The following is a 16,188-nucleotide window of genomic DNA, read 5'->3' on the forward strand; positions in this document are numbered from 1 at the left end:
TGCACATGTGCATGCATTTTCATGTTCTGTAATTTCACTGTCCTCTATATGCAGAAAGCCCTTCAACTTTTCCCTGCTTGGAGCAATCCTGTTCATTCTTCAAACACCACCTTCTGTGGAGCCTTTTCTGATTTTTCTACTCATAACAAACCTTCTCTTCTTCCGGCTTCTCTTAGTACTTTGAGTCTTTCTCAGGGCATTTAGCCCGCTCTGCCTTCTGGCTCACATGTATGTCTCATTCATTAGGTCAACGATCAAGTAGTGCCTATTTGTACTAGGCACTGGGGGATACAGGGTGCTCTCACAGTTTCAGTGGAAGCCCAGAGCTGGGTGGAATTTTTACATCCTTTATTGGACTGGGAGCTTCTTGGAGACAGGACCTGGGTCTGCTCCCAGCTAAGGGCTTGGCAGCAAAAAGTACTCGGAAAAGTTACGTTGAAACTCAGCACCAATGACTCTGAGAAAATTGGGTTAGAATTCAAAGAAAAGTTAAAAGTTAACAAAGGTAGCTCCAGACTATTTCCAGGAGGGGCTACAGTGGCTCTGAAATCAGCAGTGTTGACATGGAAGCCAGAGACATCCGAGATCCCCAGTGGATTGGCCCTGTGGGGTAAGAGGGTCCACTGTCCTCTTCCAGGACCAACTTGGGAGTTAGATGCAGGACCAGTCTGGACATTTATCACACATTCCAGCCTAAAGGTTTTTTTTGGCTTTGACTGAGCAGACCATGGAGGCAAGCAGGTTTTCTTGAGGGCCCAGAAATGAGTTACAAGCCAAGGGTCAAGCTGGTCAGATGATTAACACTACACTGTTTGGGTGGCACAAGAGAAAAGCATAATAATGTGAATGTCATTCTTTGTGGAGGGTGCCTGGTTATCAGATGCTGAAATAGAAAATGTCATTTGAATTTTTACTAGGAATTCTCATCCAAATTGTGTCAATGATGTAATAAAACTGAATGACCGGCCTACCAAAGTAAAGTGAGTTCTAACCACACACATAAGCATACTTAGAAATTGTATAGAGCTCAGAAAGCTGCTCTCCTCTGAGGCCTGAGAGCAAGAGCGGCCACTGCAAGGGATTGGGGTCAGGAAGCACTTTATTTATGCACTATATACCATATTGTTCACTCCAGCCACTCCATTATGTTCAATCTTATTTTTCACTATCTGCTTGCCTGTGCAGAAAGAGCTCCAAATAGTAAAAGTCTCAGTGTTTTCTTTGCCTCTATTTCCTTTAACGAAATAAAATTGTGAAAAAAATGTAATATTAAACAGCACCCAGTCATTCTCAGAGAGCTACCACACAAGGAAAGAACCACTATTTCCCCAACTTTTTTGCATAGTAAATTACTCTAAATTCCACCTTCCACCACTTCCCCCAGAAGTTTCGATGTAGACATAGGTTTATTTAGTGAGTTGCAATTCAGCCTGGGGGTGGAGTGCCAGAATACAAGTTGCTTTTCCCGAGGGGTAACCCCAGGTCTTGGCGATATCTGCAGATAAATGAGATGTTGGAAAATTTGAGATGTAGTTGCGGGATTGGACCGGTTTCCCCTTTCCCTCGGCAAACGGCTGCAGCCAGGTCCCTTTAAGAGACCAGGAACCCGCCGGGCGTCCGAGCCCGAAACGCATCCTGTTCTCTGCTCCTCCCCTGTCCCCGCGCGCCGAATGGTTCGCGCCGGCCTATATTTACCCGAGATCTTCCTCCCGGACCGCAAGGATGTGAGGCTGGCCAGCCGGACACCGCTCGCAGCACGGGACGGGCACGCCGCACGGGCGGACAGCAGTCCGAGGGGACCTCGGGAGCGGAGTCGGACACCCCCGGAGGGAAGAAATGAGGTAGCGACCATCCCCAGAGCCGACCATGCGCGCGCGCCGCCCTCGGCGCCCCGTGCTGCCCCGGTCGAGCCAGCCGGGACAGTGAGCCGGCCGAGCCCGAGTACCCCGCGTCCGGCCGGAGCGAAGATGCAGTGAGCCACAGCCGGAGTGCTGCGCCGGGCCCACCGCGGCCAGCGGGAGCAGCGTCTGACTGCACTTGGGGCAAGCAGCTGATTCTGGGACCAGCCCAGTCGAGGGACTCTCGGTCTTCCGCACCCCTTGGGGTGGGGGAGCACTGGCCCCTGGGCACACTCGCCATCCAGTTTCCGCAGCTTCTAGTCTCAGCCCAGGGGATTGTGTGTGTGTGTGTGTGTGTGTGTGTGTGAGAGAGAGAGAGAGAGAGAGAGAGAGAGAGAGAGAGAGAGCGCGCGGGGGAGTTCCACGTTCGCCCAGGAGTTCCTGCATATTCTCGCCCCGTCCCGGCTGCTTTGGCCGGGGTCCCCTCTCTTTGCACGCGCGCATCTTTTTCCCGTTCTACTCTCACTCCGTCTTTCCTTTTGCTTGCCTAAGACTCTTAGTCCTGGTCCTTGCCCGGGCTGGGGTAAATCTGTGCGCGCTCCCCCCCACCCCCACCCCGCCGCCCCTCGCAGCTGAATATTTTCTTTCCATTAAAAATTTTTACCCATACCTTCTTCGGTGGGGTCCCCGAGCATTCTACTCTCTACCCACTTCTCTACCACTGGGCCACTCTCAGCAGAGTTTTATTTTTCTGTCTTGCCCGGGCCGAGCCCGGCCGGGGCGGGTGGCTCAGCTGGGCTCGCACCCGGCGCTCCGCCGCCGCCGCCCAGCTGCGCGGGGGCGCCCTCCGGAGATGCTGCCGTGGAAGAAGCACAAGTTCGAGCTGCTGGCCGAGGCGCCGCCACGGCAGGCGTCCAAGCCCAAGGGCTACGCGGTGAGCCTGCACTACTCCGCGCTCAGCTCGCTGGCGCGGGCGTGCCCCGAAGGCGCGCTCAGCCGGGTGGGCAGCATGTTCCGCTCCAAGCGCAAGAAGCTGCACATCACCAGCGAGGACCCCACTTACACCGTGCTCTACCTGGGCAATGCCACCACCATCCAGGCGCGCGGCGACGGCTGCACTGACCTAGCGGTGGGCAAGATCTGGAGCAAGAGCGAGGCGGGCCGTCAGGGCACCAAGATGAAGCTGACTGTGAGTGCGCAGGGCATCCGCATGGTGCACGCCGAGGAACGCGCACTGCGCCGCCCAGGCCACCTCTACCTGCTGCACCGCGTTACCTATTGCGTGGCGGACGCTCGGCTGCCCAAGGTCTTCGCCTGGGTATACCGGCACGAGCTCAAGCACAAGGCGGTAATGCTGCGCTGCCACGCGGTGCTGGTGTCCAAGCCCGAGAAAGCGCAGGCCATGGCCCTGCTGCTCTACCAGACGTCGGCCAACGCACTCGCGGAATTTAAAAGGCTTAAGCGGCGGGACGATGCGCGTCACCAGCAGCAGGAGCTGGTGGGCGCGCACACCATCCCGCTAGTGCCGCTGCGCAAGCTGCTCCTGCACGGACCCTGCTGCTACAAGCCGCCGGTGGAACGCAGCCGCAGCGCGCCCAAGCTGGGCTCCATCACCGAGGACTTGCTCGGCGAACAGCAGGAGCAGGAGCTGCAGGAAGAAGAGGAAGAGGAGCACACCGAGGGCTGCCTGGAGGAGGAGGAGGAGGAGGAGGACCGTGTTGGGGAGGAGGACCCGGCAGCGGAAGAGGCTGAGGCGCAGCGGGCGCTGGTGGTGGCCATGCACTTGGAATGCGGGGACTTGCTGGACACGCTGGAGAGTGGCCGCGAGGAGGCGCTAGGGGGTGGCGGGGACTCGGTGGGCCCCGGGGCTGGGCCGCCGCCTCTGCTGCTGGGCAGCGCCTCTGACGTGAAGGCCGAGCTGTCGCAGCTTATTAACGACCTTGGCGAGCTCAGCTTCGGCAACGACGTGCGCAGCCTGCAGGCCGACTTGCGGGTGACGCGCCTGCTGTCCGGCGAGAGCACCGGCAGCGAGAGCTCCATCGAAGGTGGGGGCCTGGACGCCTCCTCGGCCACCGCCGGGGACCGGTCGGGCCCTGACGACAGCGCGGGCGCAGAGGAGCCCCACTAGGGCTGAGATCCCAGCAGCCTCCTGCGCGTGCCCCTAGCGCCCCACCGTGACTCCCCACGGGTCTTTTCGACAACCTCCTTACCCGCAGTTCTCCTCCCCCCTCCCCCATCCCACCGCCCCCCTCCCCAGAAGCGGGGAAATGGGACACTTGAGGCCCAGAGTTACCCTGCCCCTCTCCTTCGGCACATTTGGCTCTGTTTGAAGAGGTGAAGAGGGCTGAGGTTGCGGGTGGAGACATGCGAGGGGGCAAACCCTGCACGGAAGGAGAGAGAGGCAGGGGTGAGGGAAGGGCCCGCGGGTTAGCGGTCCCACAGGCAAGAGGTGCCTGCCGGCCAGTTTCCTGTTTGTGGGGCAGCTGGGGCCTGAGGAGGAGGGGTTAATTTCCTCTCCACCCCCACCGACCCGCCGGAATAACAGTAACTGGGAGCCGCCTAGCGCTGTCCTTGACATGTCATTAAAAAAAAAAAAAAAATCTGCTCTCAACAATGTTTGAGGCTCTAATGCCACCTCCTTGCCCCAGTCTTTTTGGTGCGAGAGCTTGGGTTGTTTACCTCAGACTCAGACCCTTGAAATTCTGCCAAATTCCTCAAATAACTGTTTAGGGGTGGGGGGGGGTGGGGATGAAAGAAAGTTGCATTTTGTTTACAGTTAAAGACATCTAATATCTGAAAAAGGAGTTTTCCTTTCAAAACACACACTTTACTCCTGCTCAAAAGATCTCCCTCCATGATACTGTGTAAAATATTTTGCACTGTTGTGAAGTATTTTTGACATTTTTTTTTGTACATAACTGTGTTCTCAGAGCTAAATGTTTATATCTTTTGCTGTGCAAAAGGGACATGTAAAATGTTGTTCAGTTGTACATACAGAAATGTGTATAAAACATTTTGTTATTTTTTAAGAGTAGCCCTGCTCTGGTTCTGTTTGCACGTCCAGCGGGGAGAGAATAAAGAGGACAATGTTAACAGAACAGGTGCGCGTCTGCTGAAAATGCCTGGGCCCTTGGGCTGATAGAGGGTCTGTCCATCGCTGGGATGGTGTGGTAGGACAAGGTTTGGCCTTTGCAGTGCTTGGAGGTGACTGGAGAAGGGGAACCCACTGTTTGATAGTCTGGGGTCTTTGTGGCCCTCCACTATGGGGGGTGCCATGGCTGGTGACAGCCCTGGCCTTCTCCTTGAGTGTATCCTCCCGTATTCTTCACTCAGTGAGTTGTGGGGGCGTGGGCCTTTTCTGGTCTCTCTGAGTTAATTCTTGGAGATGCAGGGTGAGTTCTGGGCCTCGCTCCCAGACTTGTGAAGTTATTTAGGGGAGGAGTGACTTTCAGGGTCTTCTGAGGTTTTACCACCTTCTTCTGTGGGTCACCTATTCCTTTACAAACAGCTCAAGGGACTTTAAAGGTCGACTGGAGACCTGAAGAAAGTGTCCATGGGGCTCTGTGAGGAGTGGGACCGTCACTGTTTTTCCTGGGAGGAAAATCAAGGACGGAGGGAGGTTGGTAAGTTCCGATCATGGCGTGAATGAGTCATGGCACAGGTGGGGCTGGTGGGGAGGCCGGCGGAAGAACCTATTTCCTTCCCTTCTACAACCCAGCGTGACCCAGAGAGGGAATGGTGTGGAGGTCAAGGCAGACAAGAACTGTCAGAGCTGTGTGTGTGTTTGTCTCCGGCTTTTCAGGCTTTCTGTGTGCTTGTTTCTGTTGTAAACTCCAAACAGATGTCTCTGGCTTGGCTACACCCGATCAGCTGGAAGTTGTAATAAGAAGCTGCCTAAACTGTGCCTTCCTCAAATTATGTTTTCCCTTCGCCCCTTTAGGCTCTGTTTCCTGTGTTGCAGAAATGGATCCCACTCTTGGCCTTCCCTGCTGTCCTGAGGCCGCTGCTTTGTTTTCATCATAATTATGTCTCTTTTTTTTAATGTTTTATTCATTTTTGAGACAGAGTACGAGTGGGGGAGGGGCAGAGAGAGAGGGAGACACAGAATCCGAAGCAGGCTCCAGGCTCCATGCTGTCAGCGCAGAGCCCGAAATGGGGCTTGAACTCATGAACCACGAGATCATGACCTGAACCGAAGTCGGACGCTTAACCGACTGAGCCACCCAGGTGCCCCAAATCATAATTCTGTCTTGAGCAGCTAGACCCAGAGATCCTGAGGAGGGTGGAATTTGTTGAAACCATAGAGGAAGGGAGGGTGAAAGACTTTCTTATTAATTAACAGGAGTGGTTCAGGCATAAGATTAGCTTTAGAAATGAAAAGAAAGGGGTGGGTGGGTGGGTGGGAAATAACTAAAAGACACTCAGAATCACTTCATAAGGGCATCAGGATAAGGCCCAGGCCTTTGAATCTGTTACATTTTGGTTCGCTTGAGTCCCTACCCCTCTCCCCACAAACCTCAGATGCACATCACTGCATGACATTTAAAACCCCCAGGTGGAGAGAGGTCAGGAAAGTCAGATCCCACCCTCCCCAGATGCTCAGTGTGCCTTCCATACAGCTCTCACCTGACTGGCAGGCAGCTTGTGTGGCCCATCACTATCCTGCATGACTAGATTTCACATTTCAAATTATTTTCACACATTGCCAAGTCCCTCTGCTCTTTGAACCAGATGCAACATTAAACAGGGTGAAGACCATATGGCTGATACTTGGTGGTGGGGCAGGGTCTGTGTGTCTTCATTCTTAACCAATTTATGTGTCTAGTGACAATGCCAGGGCTGGCTTTTGCCTGCGATTGATGGGGCTATGGCGACTGGTAGGAAAGTTCAGAGAAATGACCTTTAAACCAACACCATCAATACATATAAGGCAACTGTCTCCTTAAAGTCTAATTTTTCCACTTGTCTGATTTATAAATAGGGAAGGGGGGGTTAGGGGCTGAGGAAGGAGGATGGAGAAAATAAGAAAACTGAAAAAGACCTGGCTCCCTCCCTCCCTCCCTCTGGGTGCCCTCCCCTTCCCTCCTTCCTCCCCTCTACTTTTTGGCTTTTATCCCCACTGCACCCCACAGCACTCTGGCTGATGTAATTCTAGAAGAGATGCGAAGGTGATACATGATTCACCTCTTCTTACATCTCGGTCTTCCAGGGATGATATCACTAGTGTAAGAAGAGAAGTTTGAATGCGGAAAACAAAAACTGAACACTAATTTGCTCCTGACACTCGGAGAGAAAAGAGGGTTGTGACCAAAGCAAAACCAAGTACTTAGATGAAACGCATGTCCCAGAGAGCACCTGAGGTGTGGTTGACTCGCCACATTTAGCCTCTTTCCTCCTGGCAAGGCGAGGCTCGCCTTTCTCCTTTGCGTCACCTGACGGCACTTTAAATGCAGTGAGACACTTGGCACATTCTTCCCCAGCCTAAGTAATCCTCGGTGTCCAACAATGCACCATTGACCTGGAGAAAAACGAAGTGACTTCCGGGTGGCAAGAGCCTCCGTTGCAGGATGGCATCGTCCGCAGAGGAGACATTCAACTGCAAAAACATCATCCCCTGTTCATCTGTACGGTTTCTTTTGTGTGTTGATGGGGAGCGAGGGAGAGGTAGGACCCAGCAAAATAAACAATAGTATTACCTACCCTCTCAACGATTAGAGTTTCAGAGAACACCCACTCTGCACACATGCGTCCTCCCCCCGCCCCCTGAAAGCAGACCTCCCCCCCACTGCCCCCACAGTCAGCAGGACAGATTTTAAACAAATTAGAAGGGCCTGTTATACTAAGAAAGCACGGTTCCCTCCCAGGGACAGAGTTGCTTTCAAGGGCCCTGCTCCTGAAAGGAGAGAGGACTGGCTGGTAGAATCCACCCCTGGCACCACTCCGGAGACGGAAAAACCTCACGGGAGTCACCAAGGATCGCGAGAAACGTAAAAAATTCTATTAGGAGCAAGTTGCCCTCATTTCTAGGAGGATTTAGTAATCTAATAAGCAGAACTCTTTCCTCCATGTGGTATGCATCAGTGGTCCTCGCATCTGCTGGCGAGCGATGCATGACAGAGCTGGGAGTGTGCGTGGACCGGGCACCTGGGAGCCACATCTGACACGCGGGAGACTACTCAGGGCTCCAGGAGGGCCAGGAGGCCACGTGGGCCAGGGCACTCTGTACTCTGGACACCAGGTTTTTCCACGTGTGGCCACATCTGGATCTGGCTTTATTGTCTGCTGGGGCCTTTGCTGCTCCTGCTGGCTCATCAGTGTTCACAGGCCACAGTGTGCCTGAGGCCAGCCAGGCCACCCTCCCCACCCCCTCCCCACCCCCCCATCTGCTCTGAGGTGACCCAATTTGAGCAGCCCTGACTAACCACTGTTTTGGTGGCTTGAATGACTGGGTGGCCCCGGAGCTTGGCACCCATTCCTTCCCTTCTCTAGGTCTGTGCAGTGGCACCAGCAATGGTCCGTGTTTTTGACCTGCATGGAGGGTGGCCCTTCTGACGCGTCCTCTGATGCTTCCCCTCTTCATCTCTCCTGTAATGCGTCATTTCCTCCTGTAATGCATCACTTCTCTCTGACTTCTTCTGCCCAGCTCCCCACCTGATCCTGTCTTCATTTCTCCCCCTGCCGCAAGCCAAGCTCAGACCTTAAATCAAAGCTAAAAGGGAAGAAAGCCCAAACTTTAAGGGACAGACAAATCAAACACACAGTCATCGGTCAGCACCAATCCTGCAGTCCCTGGGCGTGCTCCGGCCCTGTCCCCCACTTACAGATGAACAGACTGAGCCATAGAGGGGTGAGGTCATGCCCAAGGTTACACAGGAGGGATGAAGAACCAGGGGTCCAGACTCTGAAACCCGTGCTCTTTTCATGCTCCTCCAGTGTTTATGGCTTATAACCAGATTTTTGGCTTTGGGATGGCAGAAACTGGCTGTTGAATTTTTCTTTGATTCCCCCTTTCTTTTGTACCTCTACATTCCATCCATGGTAGAGGCTTGAGGATAAGTATTTGCCATGCCACCCATCAACATGCCTCCTTCTGCCACCAAGTGTGAATGAATATCTACTAGCTGCATGATGCTGGAGGTAGAGAGGGCGGGTGATGTCTTCCTGGCAACAATGCTCCTGGTGGGTAGGGTGGTGGCCCCCAGAGGAACCTGGTCTCCTCTTGCTTCTACTCTGAGATCGGGTCTGGCAAGATCTCACCCTAGAAGAGCAGGTCTAGTTTGGTGGGGGCGGGGGGGGGAGCTCTTCCCATTGCATCACGATTTATGAATCATCTGTATCCTTCCTGGTTGGCTGAATACTCCAAGGACAGGCATGTGTTTTTAGGCATCTCTGATTCACCAAACTCAGCACAGAGCCTTGTGCCTAGTTAGTACTCAGGAAATGCTAAGGAGGAAAGGAGTGATTCTACTTCAGGCTAGGAGAATAGGTCTGATAAAGCTCAAGGCTATTACCTGGATAGAGGAGTCAAGCTTTTAAGGACATATGTTTATAAAAAGGGAAGTTTGGGGTTCAATTGACCCAAGATTTTCCTTAGAACTTCCCTGATCTTCCTAGGGAGGGGTGGTTCTGGTTTGGAGAAGGATGGTTTATTTGGAATTGGCTCTGGATGGAATTGGAGTCCCATTCCTGCTCATCTCAGCCCCAAGGTCATGGCCCCAATCCCTCTAATCTGAGTCAAATGAAGCCCCAAATAATGTGGTACAGCAGAAAGCCTGCAGGAAGAGCCTCAGATCCAGGCCTTGAAGTGACTTGGAATCCCTTCTCATTGACCTACTCAAGTCACTTCCCCCCACTAGCCTCAGGATCCTCATGAGTAAAGTGGATAGGTTCGATTATATGATAGCAAGACTTTCAGCATTAATGTCCTGAATTGAAGAAGGAGCAAAGGTTAAGGTCAAGTGTGTTTCTGCCTTCCTCCATTCCCTAGTGAGACAGAATAGAAGAAACCCCTGATCTGGAGCTCTGGGAAACAGGGCTCATCTTTAGGACACACTGTGGCTTGGACCCTCCACCAGAGTTTAACTTGGAGGTCTTCTTGGCTAAAGCAGAGCAGGGATTGCTTGTGAGGCAGCCCTTTCACTACCCCAAAACTTAGAGGCAACAGTGGGTCCTAAAATGGGGACTGACATTGAATCTAAAGGCCAGTAGGGCCAGGTGACGGATCATAAAAGGACTTGCCTGAAATCGATCACTCGGCAAGATGGGGCCAGAATTCAGGTCTCCTGAATCCAAGTCCTCTACTCTTTTCCTTGTGTCTTTCGGGTTGAGGTAAGGTCATTTGGAAGCAACCTGGCCACTGTCAAGAGAAACCTGGCAGAGCCCAGGCATCTGATCAAAGGCTATAAGGGCACCTGGCATCAGTGTTTGCTCTCCTAACAATGGAGAACAGGACCCACTTGCAGCAAGTCTGGGAATAAGAGGGAGTTGATAACCTGGGCGTGCTTCCCCACCTCCCCCTTGTGGTAGGCTACTTCCTGCTCCAGGACCCACCCCAATTCCAGATCCTTCTCCTAGGACAATTTCTTCTTAGCTGCCTTTTGGGGATTCTCCCTCCCCTCTGTTCCAGGACTGGCCAACAATCAACTCAAGGGGTCACCGGCCCACTCCAAGATCTCCTCCCCTCCTTAGCCCTGAGAGTCTGAGAGCCAGACAGAACACTACTCCTCCTCCAGCTCAGTCCCTTCCTTTTGCAGATGAGGAGACTGGGGCCCAGGAAAGGGAAGGGACTTGTCCACGTGTCACAGGGAGCTGATAGTAGAGCCGGGATTAGAACTCAGGCTCCTACTTTCCCCCAGTCTCCTTCCAAGACACCACACTGCCCTCTTTCAGAAACTCTCAACAGTCATACGGGGAGTCCCCTTCCTTGGTACCATGGGCCAGTTGTGTGTCTGTGAAGTGCAGCGTTCCCTTCTCTTCTGCAAGTGGTAAGGTTTGCAATTTCGTCCTCAAGCTATTGTTCCTCAGCCTACAGTGGATGTCTCTTACCTAAATGGTCTTCTGAGGGAATTGACATTTTGATATGGGACTCTTGAACACTTAAAGACTTTGAGCAGTAAAATGTCAAATAATAAGGGTATTTGGGGCACCATGATGGGAGGAGGCAGGAAGAAATATTGTGGTGCTGGGAGTACCTCTCCTCACGTTGCAGGTGTCCTCCTGACATAAGCCATATTCCTGAAGTTTCCACTCTTGCAGCTGAACTCTTACACAGAGAAAGAGAAAGTGGTATTTCCAAGGTCATGTGAGTTCAAGGAGGGAGGGTGCGTAGGGCCACAGGGTCCCGCATCAGCACACTCTCAGTTCTGTGTTCCAGTTCAAGGCTTGCAAATGATTCCCAGGTACCATTTACAGATCTACAAGACCATCATTGGTTCCTTATTTATGACTGTTGTCTGTCCTCCCCTCAGCCTCCTCTGTAGAGAAACTTGTCTTTTTAAAAAAATGTTTATTTATTTTTGAGAGAGAGAGAGAGAGAGAGTACAAGCAGGGGGGTGGGGGGAGGAGCGGAGAGAGAGGGACAGAGAGAGAATCCTAAGCAGACTTGTCAGCGCGGAACTTGATGCAGGGCTCCAACTCATGAACTGTAAGATTGTGACCTGAGCCGAGATCAAGAGTCGGCCACTTAACATCCTGAGCCACCCAGGCACCCCTGCAGAGAAACTTATCTTAGCCTTTGCCTGCCCATCTGCCCCCAGTGCCCCCGAATCCCAGGGAAAACTGTTCACCACCTGGTTTCCAGTAGAGGAGCACATCTCTTTAAAAGGGCACCACAACATTAGGTGCTCCTGTTTGTGCTTAGACCAAACGACATTGCTTGTCCAAAAGAGATGCGTAGACACGCCAAGGTGTAGAGGCCCTTCCCCTCATATCTACAGCAGTCGTTGCCAATGAGGAAAGCTCCCAGAGTCCGTGGCTGGTCAGACGTGTTTGGACATGTTCACACTGCCGAAGTCAAAAGAGGTTTTAGTCTTACACTGTTATTTTCACCATTCCATTCCTTCGACCCAGGTCTTAGCAAATGTCCAGTATTAACTGACGGATGTGGGATTGGGTGCCTAGGGTGGATGGCAGGCAGTATTCCTGTGGGTGAGGCTGTAAGGTATGGCTCAGAGAGAACTGGGCTTGAGATCCAGTTCCAGCGCTGGTTTTCCTGCACGGTAGCTCTATGACCTTGTGCAAATCTCCTTTGGGGCCAGTTCTTTCTGTGAAATGGAGATAGTAATATTTAAACTTTCTCTCCGATTCTTTTGAGGCTGAAAATCTAAAAATTGGATGAGCGAGTGCTTTGTCAAGGGTAGTGCAGGAAAGGAGTGGTTGCTGTTGGAATATTCAGATTGAAATAACACAGTTGGGATGAATGAGGCTCAGTGGGGCTCCCCCATAGTGTGAATGTGTCATGGGCAGGAACATTTTCCATGAGGCATATTCCAGGACCCAAGGAGGGAAAACAGGCAAAAATGAGAAGTAATCTATTAAGAATAGGAAACAGTAGGTGGGTATCTAAATGGCATGCTTTATGTGGAAAGATTATGGGCTAACTTTCCGTCTGAAGCTCTAGATATCCCCATGTACTATGTGGCTCTGTCTCCAACCCAATCTCTTCCATCAGGTGTGGCAGGAGAGCATGGCAGCCTCTTGTGTTCTCTGGCTGGATTTGTATTTGTTCTTTGTAATGGGGTTCATTTTGTCAGCACGTGATTATCAGCCCAGATCACTATTTCTACTGTGATTAGTGTTTTATATTCAGGCGCATGCATGTACTCACACACACACACCCTTTCCCAAAACCTTCCCACAAATATTTGCAATTGTAATTTAATTCACCTCTCAGACAGATGTTTCTGAAATGGACACAGTCCTCTTAAAGTAATTCTTTAGACTGTTTCGTAGAAATGTAGAGATTCTAGGTTTTTACTGAACGCACTCTATATAGCTAGAGTACACACGGGAATACTTAGGATCCTCTTGTCCTAATAGAACTGTGGTGTGTGTGCATGCGTGTGTGTGTGTGTGTGTGTGTGTGTGTGTGTGTGTTCGTTCCTGTGGGTATGCCTGGGACTGTGCTCAAGGGTGAATATGAGCTGTACTGTAAACTCGAGTTGTTGTGGTTGGCATTAGTGTGAAATGATCAGTGAAAACTCATAGCGCGATGAGAGAGCTATGCTGATCCTCCCAGATTTCTGCCAAGAAAAACTTCAAATCACATCACCCTTTCCTTTCCATTGTACTCTGAGTTTTGCTTTTTGTTTGTTTTTAATCTTAAAAGGTCCTTAACCCGACAGAAATCACCAATTTCCTTTGAGAATACTCTATATTGCTGGAGACCGTGATCCAAAGAAGCCTACTGCCGGGATGGCCGTCGATTCTGGTTTGCTCGGGATGGTCCCAGTTATGGCTGAGGTCATCACATAATTATAGCAGAGCCACCTTTCACTTTCAAGGTGTCCTAGTTTGGATGATAAATGATATAGTTTCCCAACCTAATACCTAGGTAATTTTGACCTTAACCTTCACATGTCTTCATTAATTCATTCCTGTTCTCACCCTCACTGAAGAAACATTTATAATGTATCTACCGTGTGCATTTATAATGCACCTACTGTGTGCCAAGCACTGTGCTGGTTGTGGGGGTGTGGTGGGGGAGTATGAGGTGGGGGGTGGGGGAGGGAAACAAGAAGGAAGTAAGGACTGAAACTAGAGCAGTCCTTGCCCTCATGGAGCTTGGAATCCAGTGGAAAAGACCAAAACACGTGGTATCTATCCATCATAAAAATGTACACAGTTTATGTGTATAATAAACACAGAGAAGGGGTAGCCAACCCATCTCAATCCATTCAAGGGAGGGAGGTAGTCATAGAGGGCCTCACAAAAGAGATGATCGTCCTCTTCAACCATCAAAGTGGTCTCCTCAAAAGCTCTGACTGAATCATAAAACCTTGCCTGATCTAGGTTCCAGAAGAAGCATTGTTTATTAGAATATTTTTTTGGAGGGGGGAGGTGGTTGGAGGATATGTTTGAAAATCTCCTACTTGCAAACTCTCTCCAACCCTGTACTTATGTTTTTTTTTTTTAATTTTTATTTTAGAGAGAGAAAGGGAGAGCGAGACAGAGAGACAGAGAGACAGAGAGAGAGCATGCACGGGAAGAGGGGAAAGAGTCAGAGGGAGAGAGAGAATTTTAAGCAGGCACCGTGCTCAGCATAGAGCCTGACATGGGGCTCGATCCCATGACCCTGGGATCATAACTTGATTGAGCTGAAATCAAGAGACGGACACTCAACTGACTGAGCCACCCAGGCACCCCTAGCCCTGTACTTCAAAGGCCAATTCAGAAGAATATTTGGGTTTTCTTTCTCATTTGTCCATTTCCTGATCCATGAACTTGGCAACCAGAAGTAATATATGGTGGGTATAATTGAATAAGGTAAAGAATGCTAGCTGCTTTAACAAATCCCATACTCTTGCTGGCTTCACATCGTAAGAGTTTATCACATGCAATGTTCTGAATGAATAGCCTTGGTTGTTAAACAGTCTTTCAGGGGCCTGGACTCTGTCTGCATTGTGGCTCCACCATTTTCTAGAGCAGGAATTGTGGCCCAAATTGGGCCTGCTGACTGTTTTTGTGTATGAAGTTTCATTGGAACACAATCTCGCTCATTCATTTACCTATTGTTTATGGCGTGTTTGTATTACAACACAGTTGAATAGTTGCAACAAAGACCACATAGCCCACAAGCCTAAAATATTTGCTCTCTGGCCCATTACAGAAAACGTTTGCTGACCCTACCCCAGTAGCTCAGAATTCTCTCTGGGTCTTCTGCTTCTACTGGACAATATCCTCCAATGGATAGAGAAAGAGCGTGCGTGATCTTTTGGAGATTTTAACGGGCGGGCCCAGAAGTGACACACACAACTTCTGACCACATTCCATTGGCCACAGCTCAGCTCACGGCTCCATGTAACTGCAAAAGCAGCTGGACAATGCAGTCTAGCGGTGTGCTCAGAGGGAAATGGGCTTGGGCAAGACGTGTATACGGTCTCCGTGACAGATTCTTCGTCTTATGACCACAGGCCCAGGTTTATTTGAGCTAAGACCTTGGGGGGGATTAAGGGGGTATCGTTATTTATAAGGGTTAGTGAAGGCATGCATCATTCAGTTGGCACCTGGTCCTAAGGGCCACTTTGCGTAGCTCAGGACCCAGAATTCAAGTAACTTTTTATAAACAGATGCTGCAAACATTCGCGCAAGACTAAATGAAACGTCTGAGGTGGGCTGCCTCCTCCCTCGGGAGTCTGCAAATTCCTGCTGTCTTTGGGAGCAGACCTTTCTTTCTCCAGAGACAGCCCAGGTGGAGGGGCAGCTCTGGTTCTTGAAAGGTTCTATGATTTCTCTCCCGGCAACACCGCCCTGTGAGGCTGCACAGAGCTCAGTCTTCCCCAGTGTGAGGGGGGCAGATCAGAAGCCCTGCCAGAAGGGTCCTGCTCCGCTTGCTTTTGGCCACTTGCGGGGAGATGTCTGTGTTCTTCTCTCCCACTGAGGGCTCAGCTCCTCCCACAAGCGAGCCCAGACACCAGGGAGAGGGACAGCTCTGCTTGTGATCGCCGTGTGTCCTGGGAAGGGCCGAAGTGAATTCTGAGCCCCAGCCAGAGGTCTGATAGAGGTCCCACCGTCTCCTGTCAGAAACGTCTTTACCAGCCAGCCACGTCTGCATACTGGCCCGGAGGGTGGGCAGGATAGGGGAACTTTTACTTTATAGTTTATACTACACTGTACTGGTGGGATTGTTGATTTGGTTTATTAACATGTTACATTTACAATACCCTAATTTAATTTTAAAATAAAGAACTGTAGGGGCACCTGGGTGGCTCAGTCGGTTGGGCGTCTGACTTCTGCTCAGGTCATGATCTCACGGTCTGTGAGTTTGAGCCCCGCGTCAGGCTCTGTGCTGATGACTCAGAGCCTGGAGCCTGTTTCAGATTCTGTGTCACCCTCTCTCTCTGACCTTCCCCCATTCATGCTCTGTCTCTCTCTGTCTCAAAAAAAATGAATAAACGTTAAAAAAATTTTTTTAAATAAAATAAAGAACTGTATAATGCAGTTTAGAAATATTTTAATTCAAAATGGTATTTAAAACTGTTTTTTTTAATGCTTATTTATTTTTGAGAGAGAGAGGGAGAGAGAGTGGGAGCAGGGGATGGGCAGAGAGAGAGGGAGACACAGAATCTGAAGCAGGCTCCAGGTTCTGTGCTGACAGCTCATGGGGCTCGAACTCACGAACCATGAGATCACG

At 50.9% G+C, this 16,188-nt stretch overlaps 1 protein-coding gene across 1 annotated transcript; it reads left to right on the plus strand.

The window, feature by feature from the left end:
* Positions 1 to 1,454: 1,454 nt before the first annotated feature.
* FAM43A (family with sequence similarity 43 member A) lies at positions 1,455 to 4,936 on the plus strand. Its single transcript, XM_047100029.1, has one exon. The coding sequence runs from the start codon at positions 2,692 to 2,694 to the stop codon at positions 3,964 to 3,966; it is 1,275 nt and encodes a 424-aa protein (XP_046955985.1). The 5' UTR covers positions 1,455 to 2,691; the 3' UTR covers positions 3,967 to 4,936.
* The last annotated feature ends 11,252 nt before the right edge of the window (positions 4,937 to 16,188 follow it).

This window comes from Lynx rufus, unplaced genomic scaffold (genome assembly GCF_022079265.1).
Source record: "Lynx rufus isolate CCGP_SWC_20201006 ecotype Redwood Valley unplaced genomic scaffold, mLynRuf1.p SCAF_5, whole genome shotgun sequence".
NCBI classification, from domain to species: Eukaryota; Metazoa; Chordata; class Mammalia; order Carnivora; family Felidae; genus Lynx; species Lynx rufus.